This window comes from Misgurnus anguillicaudatus, chromosome 24 (genome assembly GCF_027580225.2).
Source record: "Misgurnus anguillicaudatus chromosome 24, ASM2758022v2, whole genome shotgun sequence".
NCBI classification, from domain to species: Eukaryota; Metazoa; Chordata; class Actinopteri; order Cypriniformes; family Cobitidae; genus Misgurnus; species Misgurnus anguillicaudatus.
The window spans coordinates 33,935,663-33,952,397 of record NC_073360.2 but is presented as its reverse complement, the minus strand read 5'-3'; the positions used below and the strand labels follow the sequence as shown (position 1 = coordinate 33,952,397).

The window sequence follows — 16,735 nt, the reverse complement described above, 5'->3', positions numbered from 1 at the left end:
AGTAATATGTTGATAAATATATTCTAAATGTATGTAATAGATTGCAGTATATATTGGCAATATATGGAGTAATATGTTGATACATATATTCTAAATGTATGTAATATATTGATACATATATTTTAAATGTATGTAATATATTGCAGAATATATTGGCAATATATGGAGTAATATGTTGATAAATATATTCTAAATGTATGTAATATATTGCAGTATATATTGGCAATATATAGTGTAATATGTTGATAAATATATTCTAAATGTATGTAATAGATTGCAGTATATATTGGCAATATATGGAGTAATATGTTGATACATATATTCTAAATGTATGTAATATATTGATACATATATTTTAAATGTATGTAATATATTGCAGAATATATTGGCAATATATGGAGTAATATGTTGATAAATATATTCTAAATGTATGTAATATATTGCAGTATATATTGGCAATATATGGAGTAATATGTTGATAAATATATTCTAAATTTATGTAATATATTGATACATATATTCTAAATGTATGTAATATATTGCAGTATATATTGGCAATATATGGAGTAATATGTTGATAAATATATTCTAAATGTATGTAATATATTGCAGTATATATTGGCAATATATGGAGTAATATGTTGATAAATATATTCTAAATGTATGTAATATATTGCAGTATATATTGGCAATATATGGAGTAATATGTTGATACATATATTTTAAATGTATGCAATATATTGCAGTATATTGTAAAATACATGAGTAATATGTTGATATATATATTCTATATATATGTAATTTATTGGAGTATATTGATAAATATAAATAATTGTCGCTTTTAATATATTGCACGTGAATATAATATATGTGTTTATATATATCTAAAAAATATGTAAATATTATATTTATAAATATCCGCCATATTGTATTCCGATTGATACGCAAAAATGTATTAACAATATATGTACAGATATAGTGGCACATGTATGTTTACTATATGGTAGAATATATTTTAAATAACATGTAAAATTATATAGAAATATATACATAAAAATATGTACACACATTTATACCACATATTAACACAGACTAATGGATAATCTATCAAAAGCCACCTTTATTTTCTTTTAATCAGGCACACATACTAAAACCAATTTGAGGTAGAGAGCTAAACAGACCTATTACAACCACAAGAGGTTTTGCACATGGTCAGACAATGTGATTTGCTTTACATTACATAAATGTCTTGCATTACATTTACATAAATTACATGTTACAAGAGTGACATTAAACAGAAAATATACAAAATACAAATTAAAGCAATTTAAATTACCAATGTCTATTTATTTAAAACTTTCAGCAGTGCCGTTAAACAGTTAAAAATACAATATAAACAAAATGCACAGACAAAAATAGATAAATAAATAATAAACAAACTTTCAAGGAGCTTTGGCAACGTGGAAAAGCAAAGAAATAAATTGCCAAAAGAACAGGCCTTTATCCTGGTTAGGAGTCCATCTTGGCTCTTCACTGATTTAAAAGACTTATATACCCATGCTTTTGCACTTCACCTGGTGTCTTAGCTCGCATATTCTACTGTTGATGGATTTTCTAACATCAGCTTTGGCCGTGGAAACTGGTTTTAAACAGCATCTGTGGAACAAAACAACAATGATTACTCTCTCCCTTCTCATTTCTTCCCCTCTGGTTTACAAAAAATCTCTCCTGGAAGAGATGCAATCAAAACTGGAAAGCACCACCTCTGAAAACTATTTACCTTGTAAAGCTTGAAGTTTCCCTGGGTTGAGAGCATGCCAACGATCAGTCTCCTTCTAGAGTTTTACTGGTGGTTAGCAAACAACTTTTAGGTGCAGTACCGCCACCTACTGATTAGGAGTATGAGTTAGGACTATAGGTCAGGACCTTTCAGCCTCCTTGTTGCTAGTGTCTCTTATGTGTCCTGTCCTCTCCTCACGCCTGAATCTCAGCTTCCTACTCAAGCATTATGCTCCATCGCCTTTGGCACGCATTCTGGTTGAAGACGGTGCTGAGTAGAGTACTGACAAACGTAGAAAATGAAAGGAAGGTCTTTGCGGTTTCAATAAAACTGTTATTTGCGTAATGCAGATTTTTGTCTTCAATATTTTCTTTAGGCTATATCCCATGCATATGCATGCATATGGTGCAGTTGTTTATTTGGAAAGTATAAATTGTTAAATCATACATACATACATACATACATACATACATACATTCATACATACATACATACATAGCACATCCATATATTCATGGGCATTGCTAGACATAAAGCACTACTGGGGCACAGGCCCCCCATTTTTTTTTTGCGGACTTTTTTTGAAAGTCTGCTGTGTGCAAGAAGTGTGCAACACTTCTATACAATGTCCTTTGCTTAACCCACTATTCTACAGTTCAACAATTACTGCAAAATTTACATCTTCATTATACCTAACATTTTTACACAATTCTTGAAACTATGCCTCATATTCTCAAAACAGTAAAGACAATTCCATAAAGTCTCACACAATACTCCAAACATCATATTTTCAGGTCAAAATGAAGCTCTACACTCAAAACCATTCACTTTTACTGAAAAACCAGACTTTTCCCTCAGACAACACACACAAGCTTTTAAACACACACACACTACAACATAGTATTGCAATAAATTCAAAACAATATATCCAAAACTGGTAAGTTGCTTGTGGTTCTCTCCCTCAAAAACCTTTTCACATGACCAAAAAGACACAATCAATGTATGCATTTGCTAATAAAATGTTTTATTCATTCATGTGCTATACACAGCACAACTGTAATGTTTTTTATTATTTCGCCTCAATATCCAGTCTCAGTTTCGGGTCAGGCCAGAGAATCTCATCCACATCACAGACTATATTGGTCCTAGCCAAACATCAAGGGTAAAATCCTTTTGCCTGATCCACCCCTTGCATTCATCTACTGATATGTTGATCTGTATGGAAGGCAATTTGATGCATTTCTTTATTCCAGTAGCATAGTCCAACAGTGTACGCACACTAAAGTTACTGTACAGAACAATCTTACTGTAAGTACATCTATCTGTTTTCTTCCCTGAAGGCTCTGAAGATGGAGGCAACAGTGTAGCGACTCAAATTAGGCTTTACTCGTTTCTCAGCCTCCCTCATAGTCATGGACCAGGACATGGTCAACTAAAGTGGCTTGAATTTCATCTGAGACTGCTTGTCACCTTGCCCTTCTTCTCCCTCCTCCTCTTTCACCACGTCCTCCTCCTCTTCCTCCTCCTTCACCATGTCCTCTTCCTCCTCCTTCACCATGTCCTCCTCCTTTCCCTCCTCCTCTCCCTCATCCTATTCATCTCCCTCCTCCTCCTCCTCGACCTATTTCTTCATCATGTCCCCTCCCTCCTCCTTTACCATGTCCTCTTCCTCCTCCTTCACCACGTCCTCCTTCTTTCCCTACTCTTCTGCCTCCTCTTCTTCCTCTCCCTCCTCCTCTTCCTCCTCTTCAACCTATTTCTTCCTCATGTCCTCTCCCTCCTCCTTCACCATGTCCTCCTTATTTCCCTCCTCTTCTGCCTCCTGCTCCTCGACCTATTTCTTCATCATGTCCTCTCCCTCCTCCTTCACCATGTCCTCTTTCTCCTCCTTCACCACGTCCTTTCCATCCTCCTCTTTCTCCTCCTCAACCTATTCCTTCATTTCTCTGTGGATCTATTGTTCCAAAGCTCAGTGAACTGATTCAGGCCCTTTTATCTATTGAAGGATCTTGATGTGTGTTAAATTTTGACTCTTAGTGTTTTCACCTTGGTAATTGTTTGCTAATTGAGCCTAAGCTGTGCTGACTTAAGTGAACCATATTGAATGCTAGTGCTTTCCATATGACCAGATGGTGTAAGCACTGAGAAATGTAAGGATTTGTGTGTAGAGTTTTGAAGTAACAGTTCACCAAAACTGACTCATGTGTTAACCCAGGTTATTTAATATTCCATAGTGTATTTAAAGTGCTTTATTTTCACACACAAATTTTGTACTTAATATACTAAAAATTCATCCTTAGTACTTCTTAAGATGTTCTTAAGATCATCTAAGTGTACTTCACTGTGTTATTTTGAGACACTAATGAACTAAATATGAACTAACATGTGCTAAAAATGTATTTAAAAATTTAAATTTTTGTATAAAAGTTGTGTTCAAGTTTAATACAAGTGTTAACTAAATACATTTTTTAATACAGAGATAGTATTTTAAGTAAGCAATAAGGTACGAGAGGCTGTGCTGTATCGTGAATAAGTAACGGCTGAAGGGCGTTGTTAGGCACGACGCGAAGCGGAGTTATTCACAATACAGCACTTGCCTCGAGTACCTTATTGCTTTTATAAAACGGTTACCACACAATATTAAAGTAAAACAAATATTAGTGCAACTTTCATGAAGTTTAATCAATAAAAGCATTCCTTCCGCTAGAAAAAATAGTCCCTGACTGCGAACAACAACATGAAAGCTCAAATAAAAACAACAAACTGTCTTTGTCTCATTATATGTTTATGTGTTGCTAAGGGTGTTGCTAAGGGCGCAGTGATATTAAATAGAACCGTTGGGTGAAGCGGTCATAGCAGTGTTTTATCGTGAATAAAGCACACCTATTGACCAATCAGAATCAAGGATTGGAACTAACCGTTTTATAAAAGTGCATTTTAGTTCATATTCATGATGCCTCAAAATAGCACAGTGAAGACAAGTCTGCAGAATTGCATTGTTGCTGAGACAGATGTAAGATGTTCTTAAGATTATTAGTTATTAGATTTTCGTTAGATAATAATATTCAAAGATTTTAACATTAATTAACATTAATTCTGCATATAAAAAAACTGCATTTTTAAACTAAAACACAGCAAAAAAGTGACACCTGAAAATGTGTTCTACACAGAGGTGGAAAGTAACGAATTACATTTACTCACGTTACTGTAATTGAGTAGTTTTTTTGTGTATTTTTACTTTTTTGAGTAGTTTTTAAAATCTGTACTTTTACTTTTACTTAAGTATGTTTTATTTAAAGTATTGTACTTCGCTACATTTTAAATCATATCCGTTACTGAGTAAAAAATATTTTAAAAAGCAAGGTGATAAAGACGCGCAACGGATGTAAATAGGCAGCGGGGGAACGCGCAAAAAGAACCATGGAGACGGACGAGACAGGCGCGCGCTAATGCAGACCCGCCTCAGTTCAAATCTTATGAAAGAAACCCCTGGTCATATTTAAACAACCGCTTTCCACTGACGCGAAGCGAGTGTTTCATTGCTATGAAAGGTAGGATTCATGCTCTTAAGTACGAAATTGCACGACGCGTTTTTAATACCATGTGCATTATCTTCCGAGGTCTAGCAGCTTCGCGTCAAGTCAAACACAACTTCAAAACGTCCTCGAGAATGCGCAGGTCATTACACATTGCAGAGAGAGAGAGAGAGAGAGAGAGAGAGAGAGAGAGAGAGAGAGAGAGAGAGAGAGAGAAGGATAAAGGTCATCAGGTACCCAGGTCAGGGAAGTAAGAAGGTAATAAACGTGTCAAATGTAGACATGGCACTCATCTCATTATATGCTCATTTAAACTATATATATAGTTTAATAAAATAATGTATGTTACCAGCAATACATCAATTACAACCTTACTATAGTGATTGTATTTACAAGCTGCTGACCACCTTCAAAACTGCATAACTCACATGTAAAAATCATTAAACAATTCCATAAATGTTTCTTACTTTAAAAAAGCTTTTTATTTTATTAACTTTTTGTTATTGCACTTTCATTGTAAAAACAACTAGTTTGAGATGTATATTCCCTTGTCGTTTTTGAACTATACTAGAATCCTCCACCTCTTCCCGCTGTAAAAAAGTAACTTTTACTCTGAGTAAAGTTAAAATGACTTACTTTTTACTTTTACTTGAGTAGATTTTTAGACAAGTAACTTTACTTTTACTTAAGTAAAATATTATTAAAGTAACTTTACTTTTACTTGAGTACAATATTTTATTACTTTTTCCACCTCTGGTTCTACAACTAATCAAGACAAGAGGTTTTCCTGAGATTTTTCCTCTAATGTTTCAGACCTGACCGGGTGAGGATGTAGTTTGTCTTACCTCCTTTAAACTCATCATCTCTCTTGTCTGCTTCGCTTTCCCTGCTTTGCACAAAACATGTTCATCAAAAAAGCCAATAATTATCGAGTCAAAATAAGATTAACATTATTATTTAGAAACTTTCTTTAGTCTGGTCATGTTTTCATAAGCTAAGTCACTCGCGTGGCGTCACCTTTTGAATGCGGTTGTGCGCAGATGAACGCAAAGACGTGCATGGTCATGGATACGTTTGTGCACGAGTCAATGCGACTGCTTCGTCGCTTTTGCAAGCGTAAATTGTGTACATTGCATATACATCCGTTTTTGCCGCGATTATCTTTGTATAGGAATACACTAGTTAACTGCTCAAATTTAAACTTGAGATTTACACCGGGACACAAAAGATTTACACTGGGGCATGTGCCCCAGTAAAAGGGATCTAGCGACGCCCCTACATATATTGCAGTATATTAAATCATATAAAGACAAACTATTACATGGAAAAACATAGTGCCCTTTTTGGTCTTGGTTACAATATATTTTGTATCAATATATACATGTATGGTCTATTCATATACTGCAATATAATGGAAAATATACATATTAAATCCTATATATGGGAATATACGACCTAATATATTACATGATATTTTCTATGCATATATTACAATATATTGGGAAATATAAATATTAAATCCCATATATGGGAATATATTGCCTAATATATTACATGATATTTTCCAATATACTGCAGTATATTTTTGTTGCATAAGGGTGTACAGCTATTTTGTAGCAATTAAAGATCAGTCCTCCTACAATGACTGGAGTAATTGCCTCCCTGTTTTAGGTTGAATGGAGAATTGCCTCAACCTAAAACATAAATGGATCCTCTTATTTTCAATGTGTTTTGGAGAAACCTCTAACTGTAAGACATAATAAATATAATAATGATAAACATGAATTGTGATCAGCATTATAATAGATTTGGTATTTTATAAATTGGAGTTAGATTATAATTCAACCACAGAGGTCAAAGAAATACATTTGAAATCTAATAATTATTCTTCTAGAAGCGCTTAAGGAAAACGAGCACACGAAATCCCTTCGCCAGGCCATTGGATATCTTCGTTGGGTCAATGGGTGGTACCTAACAAAATCAGTCAAAGAAACTGATTAAATGTATATTTTATTTAAACATAAGGATAGGCTACCAGTGCTAGAGTGGCAAATGAGGTGGCAAAGCTTTTTCTTAGAGTAGCAGTTGCCACCCCAGTAATGTGCCACTGTGTGTTTGAGCCCTGGCTTATTGGGGACCTTAAATACAACAGATTTTTAATGCATGATATAGGTTTAGACCAGAGTATAGCAGTAGTAATAATTTTGTAAGCTATGACATTTCTGTCATTCGGCTTTAACACATTTAACACTCAACACATGATCTGTTAGCGAAGTATCACTCTGGCACTTTATAAGCTGCATTTGCCTAGCAACTTGCAAACCCAACTGTGTGTTTTATCACTGTTGTGTTCTTCTATTTGCATTTTTTAATGTTTCTCATATGCATCCATAACAGCCCACCACCTCCCATTTGTGCAAACTCAGTTTTACAACAACACCCTAAAGGATGTGTTCATTTTTTATACTTTTTTGTGTGTTATACGTTTAACACATTATGGGTCTTTTTGTGCTGACTTTGTGTTAAAATAAAACACAAGTTGCTGGAACAACACATTTGTGTTGTTTTAAACACATCCGTTCTAAGTGTAAAGTGACAAAATAGAGGAACCATAAACATTTTTGTGCTGCAGAATGCATGGGCACCTCACTGTTATAAAGTTTCTCATAGCAGCGTGGAGACATTTGCTGAGGAATTGAGTAAGAGAGACTGTTTTTTACTGATATACACATACTAAGTAAATTGTACATTTAAAATGCATATTATTGTAAGTTGTATAATTTATTGTTGATTATAATTATGATGATATAAATGAAAAGTTGTATGTATTTTTGAGTTGCAATGTTGCTTCATGTTTCAATGATCTACATTGTTTAGTATTAAATGACTTGAATTTAATAACTTTATTCAAGGCACATAAAAGTGGGCTGGCACATCACTTTTACTCCAAATTATCCAAACAGAGTAAACCCCATTAACCTCCTAAGACCCGAGCTTTGGTTTGGCTTGCATTTTAGATTTCTTCCAGCTATTTTGGGGTTAGGAAGAAGAACCAATAAATATAATAACCAAATATTTTTCATTGTACATGAAGCAGTGTAATTTTCCACGTTTGTGTACAACAGGTTCCAGTTACACAGAATTATGTGTTATGGTGCAATCAACTTGTTAAGTCTGAATTTGAACCAATATCAAATGCCATAGGGAAATAACCAAAAAATTTCGCTAATACGTTGTATCATAATGCAAAACTACCAAAAACACCTAATCCTAATTGTTTGTCTCCATAGCAAATTTTTTTATATAATATTCAACTATGATAAAATAAAAATAGAATATAAAGAGGTGATGAAAAAGATTTTGAAACAAAAAGAATTAAGATGCTTGAACTTGATCATAACTCAAATAACTGCAGCTTTATTATGAAAGCAGTAAATGCACAGATACAAGAGAATATGATTTTAAAGTGGAAGATCTCGGTCACACAAAACACATAAAGACATATTTATGATACTTGTACAAACTGTAAAGACATTAAAGTACGGTGTAGGCGGTGGTATATTTCAATCAGTAAAAAAAATAAAAAATAGACAGCGGATATAGAGATTTCTCTTTTTCATTTAGCACACATAGACACACATTCATTTGAAGAAACATATAAAACAATAAAGAATATTGTAAATATAAAATAATAATTGGTTCTGCTGCTGTTCCACTTCTACAAATGTTGCAATGTGTGCTTTTTGTTCAAGACAGTTTAACAAGGAAGTGACAGCATAGTGAGGTGTGAATGAGATCTGCAAGTTCTTATTATTGAAGTTTCTCATAGCAGTCTGAAGAAGTTCACATGAGGATAAGGTAAGACTTTTTTAATGCTAACTTAAATTCTAGTGTATAGGTTTTGTTTAAAACGTACTCTGAACTTTATTCTGTGCAGATCTGTGGAACACAAATTAAAAATGCATATCATCTCAAGCTGTATAATCCTCTTTATGATGATATTAAATATTTTGTGTCAAGGTATGTATTTTAGAAATAATAATTTCGAATAATAATAATTTTATTAAGTTTCAGATTAACTAGACATTTTTATGTTAAATGTATGTGAGAATAAAAAAATGCTGAACTATAAATAACCACACATTATTATTCAAGGTGAAAAAAACAAGGAATGGAACATCAGCTTCACTCCAGCAGAAGTGACTGCAGTAGCAGGATTATGTGTTGTCATTCCATGTACCTTCACTAATCCAAATGAAGCAAAGCCGGAGAACCTGCAGTTGTATCAGTGTACAGACGGAACCCAATGTGCTGAAGTAACAGAGAACACAAAAGTTATGAAGTTTGAAACAGGCAAAAACAAATGCAACATCAATATAAACAATATCAAAGCAGGAGATGAAGGAGAATATGCGACCAGAGTGGAGGGAGATCCGTCACACACATACAGACCCAGATTTAAAATCATCATTCAAGGTAATGCTGCTTATGTTTGTAAATGTTATAAGCTTATAAAAATATTCTTGACTGCTGTCTTTCAGTTCCTGCTATTCTGTCAGCAAAGAAAAACTCATTTTGCACAAGATTTCATAATGTCAGCTGAGGAACTTTATTGTAGAGCACATTACGTACAGTTAAAGTTTCCTAAATAAAGAAGTTTACTTACTGCTAAGTGCACTGTTTTATTCCTCAATTCAAATTAAATGAGCTGATTCTGTTATTCTGTCAGTAAATGAGTTAATAACATTTAGATCTCTTGTCTATATGTCTGTTTGATTCACAGTTTACCTCTCTATGTACTTCTCTTTGCAGATAAGCCTGTAATAAACAATCCTCCTCTCAAAGAAGGCGAGCAGGCAAATCTGAGCTGTTCAGCTCCTGCTCCATGCCCTGAAACACCTCCTGAAATCACATGGCGGATCAATCTAAATAAAAAAAACATCAAATTGAAAGAGATCACATTTACAACCTCCCAAGGCTTTTACGTCGCAACTTTGACCTTCATGCCAACCGCTGACTTACACAATGCAACTGTTGAATGTGAAGCAAGATGTGGAAACACAATCATCAGTACCAATAAGACCATAGAAGTGAAATGTAAGTTTCCCAGTTTACATTGTAATTTAAACTACTAGAAAAGACAAGACTAAATATACATATCTATCTATAGATAGTACTTATACAGACTATTGAAGGCTGCGCAGATGTGTCATATCCATTAACACAGCACTTACATGAAACATGTTGTCTTGAACTATCACATAACTAAACATATGCCTGTAGTTTATAAATGTGAAGAGTCCTATATGTACTTTACAAAATGCCATCAATATCAAATTTTAAAGCAAATAATGTATCTCATCTTCACCCATATACAGTAAATGAATTAAAAACAAATCCGACAGCCAACACAATAGCCAAAGTCACTGCTGAACATCGAGATCAGACCATGAATCCTACAGAGTCACAGAATGCCACTGGAAATAATAAAGGTAATGATCACTAAACCTTACATCCTAAGCAAATTAACATGTAATCATTATTGATCGAGTCAGACATATTCCTGGATCAACATTTCTGGGGTTGAGAATTAAAACATTCTTAGGCCCTGTCCACATGTACACAGGTATTTTACACGTACCTTTTTGTCAACATGCAAACCCAGTATCAGGTGACCAAATCCGACCTTTACTAAAAACTCCTGCCAGATTAAAGATTTAAAAACTCTGGTAGCAGCATTGTTATGCAGCTGGTAAAACCGGACTTTTAGGCCTGTGACACAAGCTGTGTCCCAATTCAGGGGCTGTGACCTTATAAGCATGCGACCTTAAATATGAGCACTCGGTCTTTCAAGGTCGCAGCCTCAGAAATCCGCGAAGAGAACTGAAATGAGACGGTCTAACCTTCGGATGACCCATAATTGGCGTCACCTGCTGCGCCTGTTAGCAGGACATAGCGGAAACGTTTCTGACTTATTAAAATAAATATGAAATCAGAAAAATATTAAGTAAGTTTATAAAATATGACACGTTGATGTAGATTAAACTATTCAACAGTATATTAAATTTAATAAATCAACCTTAGAAATATATGCATCATAAAAATAATAATATTAACACAAAACATAACTTATAATACTAAAACAGTGACAAACTTTTTTTGATAAATACACACTTTTATTTAATGAAGGTTTTAATTGTTTATTTTATAATATCCAGCCGCCGTTGCAGGCGCGCAATGAATCTTGGGATATCCTCGGCTGTTAAGGATCCATTCGTTCTATCCTTAACAGCGCGGAGAAATGAGGACGCATTTTGAGGCTTCATTCTAAGCATCCTTCGAATTGGGACGGCCTTACCAGCCTGAAGTCGGGCTGCTGTGACGCAATTGGTCTTAAAATACGTCCTTAGAAGGTCGCAGCCCCTGAATTGGCACACAGCTAGAGTGACAAGAAACTCTGCAATGGCATTTACTTGGCCAACATGGCTTAACTGTTAAAGATAGATCGCCATCTGTTGGTTTGGCGTACTATTGACAACACCTCATATCGGGTTTTTGTGTGTTCATGAGCATGGGAAAAACTCAGTTTATAAAAATACCCATGTATGTGTGGACTAGGCCTTATTGACCTATGATTTATGATTTTTGGCGGGAATATTTTTAAAGTGTTGTTTTTGGATTTCTGGTTACTATGGGACGGGTTGGTGACAGAGGTGTATCTTCCAAAACCCTACAAGCTTCAAACTAACAAAAAGTGTTAAATAAATAACTCCACTTGACTTCTGTCATTTATTGTAGGTGTCCTGAGGACATTTGGAGAGCTAAACTGCACCTGACCTGTTTTCTTGTAAATAAGCATTTTTTAATCAGACTCAATAGATTCTGTTAACAAACCAGTATTTCTAATGCTGGATTCACACCAAATGCGGTAGAGGGGGCAAAAACACGCTATTGGCACGTAGTTGGACGCATGAACATTTTGAGTTTACCCGCTTCATTCGCGCGTGAAATTCTAGTCATTTGAGACATTCACACGGAAATTTGCATTATGGGAGTGGCTTCTGCGACTCGCTCGCTTCATTTAATCATGTCCCAACTAGAGCACGCTCCTTATTGATTAACACGGAGCGATTTTCCACCAAAGTTCAGATGTTTCAACTCGTGCGTTTCTCCGGGAACGTAATTGCGTCTACCTCGCCACGCCAAACACTTAATTCGTGCTGCGAGACCTCCAGATGCATGTACAGTAAACGTGTCTTTACATTGACTTAACATTGAAATCACTCACACTTGAAGCCTCTACCGCGGCTGGTGTGAACGCAGCATAAGGCTGGGATTAACTGGATTTGAAGATAAAGTATTTAACAAACGTATATGTGATGAGAGCATTTGGTTAATACTGTATCATTGGGTCTCATTCACTAATAACTGCGTACATTTTTCGTATTTATACGCACACTTGAACTTCTCACAAAAACTTTTCACATAATTCACAACACGCGCATACGCACGAGTTTGTTCTTATACTTGTTCTTACGCTAGTGAATTTGGAGTGTTCTACATGATCAGCCGCGTGCACGAGGTTGGAAATTTGCATAAAACAAACCCAAACCAGCTCCATATAAGGGCTTTGCACAGGGCTGGTCCAAAGAAAATTTTAGAGCAGTTTGTTATAGAAGCAAAAGAGCTCGAAAAGAAATACATGATCATATTTATTATTGGTAGAGTCACGTTTTGCTTTGCATTTTTTATTTTGGAAAGTTTTGCTGTCGCTGGAGGAAGCCAGTGCTGTCCATCAACTGGAGTAACATTAAAGAAGTATTGGATGCTTTAAACAGACAGGAGATCAAGTGATTGACGTTTGGACTTCTCATTACATTTACATGACGTTTACATTAGGCATTAAGCAGACGCTTTCATATAGAGATTTAAAAAGTGAGGAAGGAAACAGTGAAGATTTGTCATTACGTGCATTTTCTGTATGTTTTGGATGTGTCCTTTAAAATGCAAATGAGTAGATGAAGTGCAAATACTATCACGACAACTATCACTTTTTAAGCTTCACTGCTACAAAAAGCTGCTGAAATTGTGCTTGCATATTAGCATGCATCTTCTTATGAAATATCACATAACAAAACATATGACTGGAGGTTATAGATGCAAAGAGGCCTATATGTACTTTACAAAATATCATCAATAACCAATTTTAAAGCAAATATGTATCTCATCTTCGCCCATATACAGTAAATGAATTTACAATAAATCCGACAGTCAGTCCACAAGACAAAACCACTTCTGAACATCGACAGAATGCCACTGGAAATGATACAGGTAATGATCACTAAACCTAACACCCTAAGCAAATTAACATGTTATCTTTATCTAAAGTCAAATTGTAGTCAGTCATATTTCTAGTAGTGATGGTCGCTTTCAAAGCACTGCTTCATGAGGCTTCGAAACTTTTATGAATCTGTTGATTCGAATCATTGTTTTGGAGCTTGTTTCAAACTGGCCAAGTCACGTGATTTTAGCAAACGAGGCTTAATTACGTCATAACTGTTTTGAACGTTTCGAAAATCCAATGGTTCATCACTAGGGGGAGTTGATCACAGATGACCAGTGTCTAATATGGTTAGGTGAACTCCGGTCAGTTTTATTATGCAAGTTCATAAAACATTAATCCTTAACTAATAACCCCACCATTTAGTCTACTTTTTGTTTATAGACAGATTTAATGACAAAAATGTGTATAATTAAAAGGGGAGTTAGTTTTCATGATGTGTTTGCCCTAAATAAAACTAAAAACACAATACACTTTTACTTATGTCTTAATTAAGTTAAATATTTTTTTAAACATATATTTATTAAAATCTTGCTATTATTTTGTAAAAAATATATGTAAAATGTTTGGACAGATCTGTGTTTTCACTATTTGACCAGCAGGTGTCCCCAGCGTGTGTGGTGTTTCGAAAGCTTAGTTTCTCTCATCACTAATTTCTAGATCAACATTTTTTATCCACCAAGCAGACTTTAGATGGAGCTTTAGGACTGGGGTTTAGAATTAAAAACATTCTTAGGCCCTGTCCACATGTACACGGGTATTTTACACGTACCTTTTTCTATGTGGTTTGGCCGTTTGTCCACACGCAAACGCAGTATCAGATGACTAAAACCAAACTTATATAAAAAGTCCTGCCAGGTTAAAGATTTTAGAAACTCTGTTGCAGCGTTATCATGTAGCCAGTAAAACCGCACTTTTTGGCCTGTGACGTGCTGAGGGGAAACTCTGAAATGGCTTTTGATTGGCCGACATGGCTTAATGGTTAAGGAAATATCGCCACCTGCTGGTTTTGGCATGCTATTGACAGGACTTCATATCGTGTTTTTACATGTCCATGTGGACACGCAGACTTTTTGTAACAGAGGAGTGAAAATACCTGTGTACATGTGGACTAGGCCTTATTGACCTATGGGGTATTGTTAAGGCTGTATTGGGGAATAAGCTTAGCATGTTTGTTTAAAGTAATGCTAAATTCATTTTTGACAAACACTGAAGTATATGTGCGTTCAACTACAGGTGTAAGTAATTTAGAAGATTTTTTTCAAAGTCTGGGGCTGTCAAGAGTACACACGTTTTTGGTGGGAATCGCAATTTCAGCAGTCTTCTTCTCTGTGGTGTTGTGTTGTTGGGTGTCTTGCAACAGGTGACATATTAACTTTATTACCGTCACAAAAAAAGTACCAAAATCCATCAAATTGCATTTGTTCAATGTTTTAGACATAGCTTGCTTTGATTTTGTCTTTTCCACAGAACCAAAAAACCTGAAGTGCTGGCCGTACCACCAGACTCTGCAGTTCATTTGGAGGCAGGTTTAAGACATTTAACTGATTGTTTTTTATATTTTTTAATAAAAAAACATAATGAGGCCTGTACTATTTCCTGTGTTGATGTATTTTGTAAAACAAGCTGTTTTGTAAGCGCATGAGGACATTAAATATCTTACGACATTTATCTGTTTCTTATTTGTTTTCCTATAACGTGTTCTCTTTGTTTTAGGTGGTGCAAACGAACATAGATTCGGCTGTGAACGGTGAACAGACAAATGAAGAGACGCCTCTTCAAAACCAATTTGATGTAGAGATGTCAAGCACACAGGTGGAGATGACAGGTCCAGCAGAGGAGAATGAAGCAGGTGGGGCAGATCCAAATGTTGATTATGCTGCAATCGATTACTCGCTTCTGAAGAAGAAACCTGAAGAGGAAGACGAGGAGACAGCCAACACAGACTATGCAGAGATCAAAAGGGATACAAAAGGAAGAACAACCCCTCAGAATCAAGATGAACAAGTTGAAATATCTAATGAAGGATCCGAAAACCAGAAACAGAATGAGGGCGAGGAGGGGCTTTATTCAAATTCTCAGGAATTGGAAAGTTTGGCGGAATATCCAAAGTTCCCCTGATGTTTGCAATGTGTTTTATGAGCTTTCAAAAAGGATTTCACGTTTATTTTTGACAAAAGGTTTGAAATGTCTTAGATGTGCATTTAGTGTAAGAATATGTTAAAAGGAGGGTTTACCCAAAAACTTTAACGATATGTACTCACTCTCATGTCATTTTAACCCTCATTTCTTCTCTTTGTTCTTCCAAACCCAAAAATTTATCAGTTAATATTTTCAACTTATTTTTTGACAGAGGTGGCATTTAGTGGCTTTTGCATCTGAGCTCCTCATTTAAGTCTCTACTTTATTGTTGTATCGTTACACATTATTTCAAATTAAACATGAACACTTTTGGGTCCTTTTAAAGTTTGAAGAGGTGTCCACTCCCATAGTAACCAGAAAAGTTAAAACAACACTTTTTTTCCAAAAAAAAATCTGAGTTCTGAGGAACAAACAAAGATCAAATGACATGAAGGTGAGAAATAATGAGAAAGCTTCAATTTTTGTGTGAACTATAATTTTTTTAGGCGTAGTGCAAAAGCTGCTGAAATTAAGCTTGAATACATTTAATTTTTTGCATGCATCTTGTTATCTTGTGCTTGACTGTTTTTTATTAGTACTTGAAAAAAATGTAAAAATTTATAATTTTCAGTTTAATAAAATGTTTAAAGTTTAAGTTAAAATCATTCTTTGCAGTCAACATGAATGACATGCTGTTGTATAATAATAAATAATAATAATAATATTTTTTGTTGTAGCTGTTTGTTGTATTAGCACAAAGTATCTTACTTAGTTCTTTTTCTTTTGTCATGTAATTATGTTTTATTGTTGTGGAGGACTTTCTTTTTCCGGGTGGATCATCAAGACTATTGGTCCTCCCAGCTGTCATTCAGGAGTGTTGCGCAATTGCATTTTTTTTAAAGTGGAAAAGGCGGTTCTTTTCTAAAATTCGAGAAAATCCTCCGCTACACCTTTAAT

The 16,735-nt window shown here is 34.9% G+C and overlaps 1 protein-coding gene and 1 long non-coding RNA gene across 2 annotated transcripts; one reads left to right on the top strand and one right to left on the bottom strand.

Moving 5' to 3' along the window:
• Window positions 1–1,100: 1,100 nt before the first annotated feature.
• Window positions 1,101–2,009, bottom strand: LOC129429702 (uncharacterized). The gene is made up of 2 exons (XR_012367943.1): window positions 1,781–2,009; window positions 1,101–1,656 (listed from the first exon to the last, which is right to left on the bottom strand). It is a non-coding gene; the product is annotated as an uncharacterized lncRNA (long non-coding RNA).
• A 7,266-nt stretch (window positions 2,010–9,275) lies between these two features.
• LOC129438945 (uncharacterized) lies at window positions 9,276–16,502 on the top strand. Its single transcript, XM_073863382.1, has 7 exons — window positions 9,276–9,330; window positions 9,472–9,792; window positions 10,129–10,413; window positions 10,695–10,808; window positions 14,894–15,020; window positions 15,128–15,266; window positions 15,374–16,502. Exons 1-7 carry the CDS (start codon window positions 9,276–9,278, stop codon window positions 15,776–15,778), a joined length of 1,446 nt encoding a protein of 481 aa, XP_073719483.1. The 3' UTR covers window positions 15,779–16,502.
• The last annotated feature ends 233 nt before the right edge of the window (window positions 16,503–16,735 follow it).

Excerpts from the sequence above, each read along its gene's own strand:
- LOC129438945 (XM_073863382.1), top strand. The coding sequence starts at position 9,276 with ATGCATATCATCTCAAGCTGTATAATCCTCTTTATGATGATATTAAAT. Across the intron at positions 10,809-14,893 it reads TGCCACTGGAAATAATAAAG|GTGTAAGTAATTTAGAAGAT; the intron begins GTAATGATCACT and ends GTTCAACTACAG. Across the intron at positions 15,021-15,127 it reads TGTTGGGTGTCTTGCAACAG|AACCAAAAAACCTGAAGTGC; the intron begins GTGACATATTAA and ends TCTTTTCCACAG.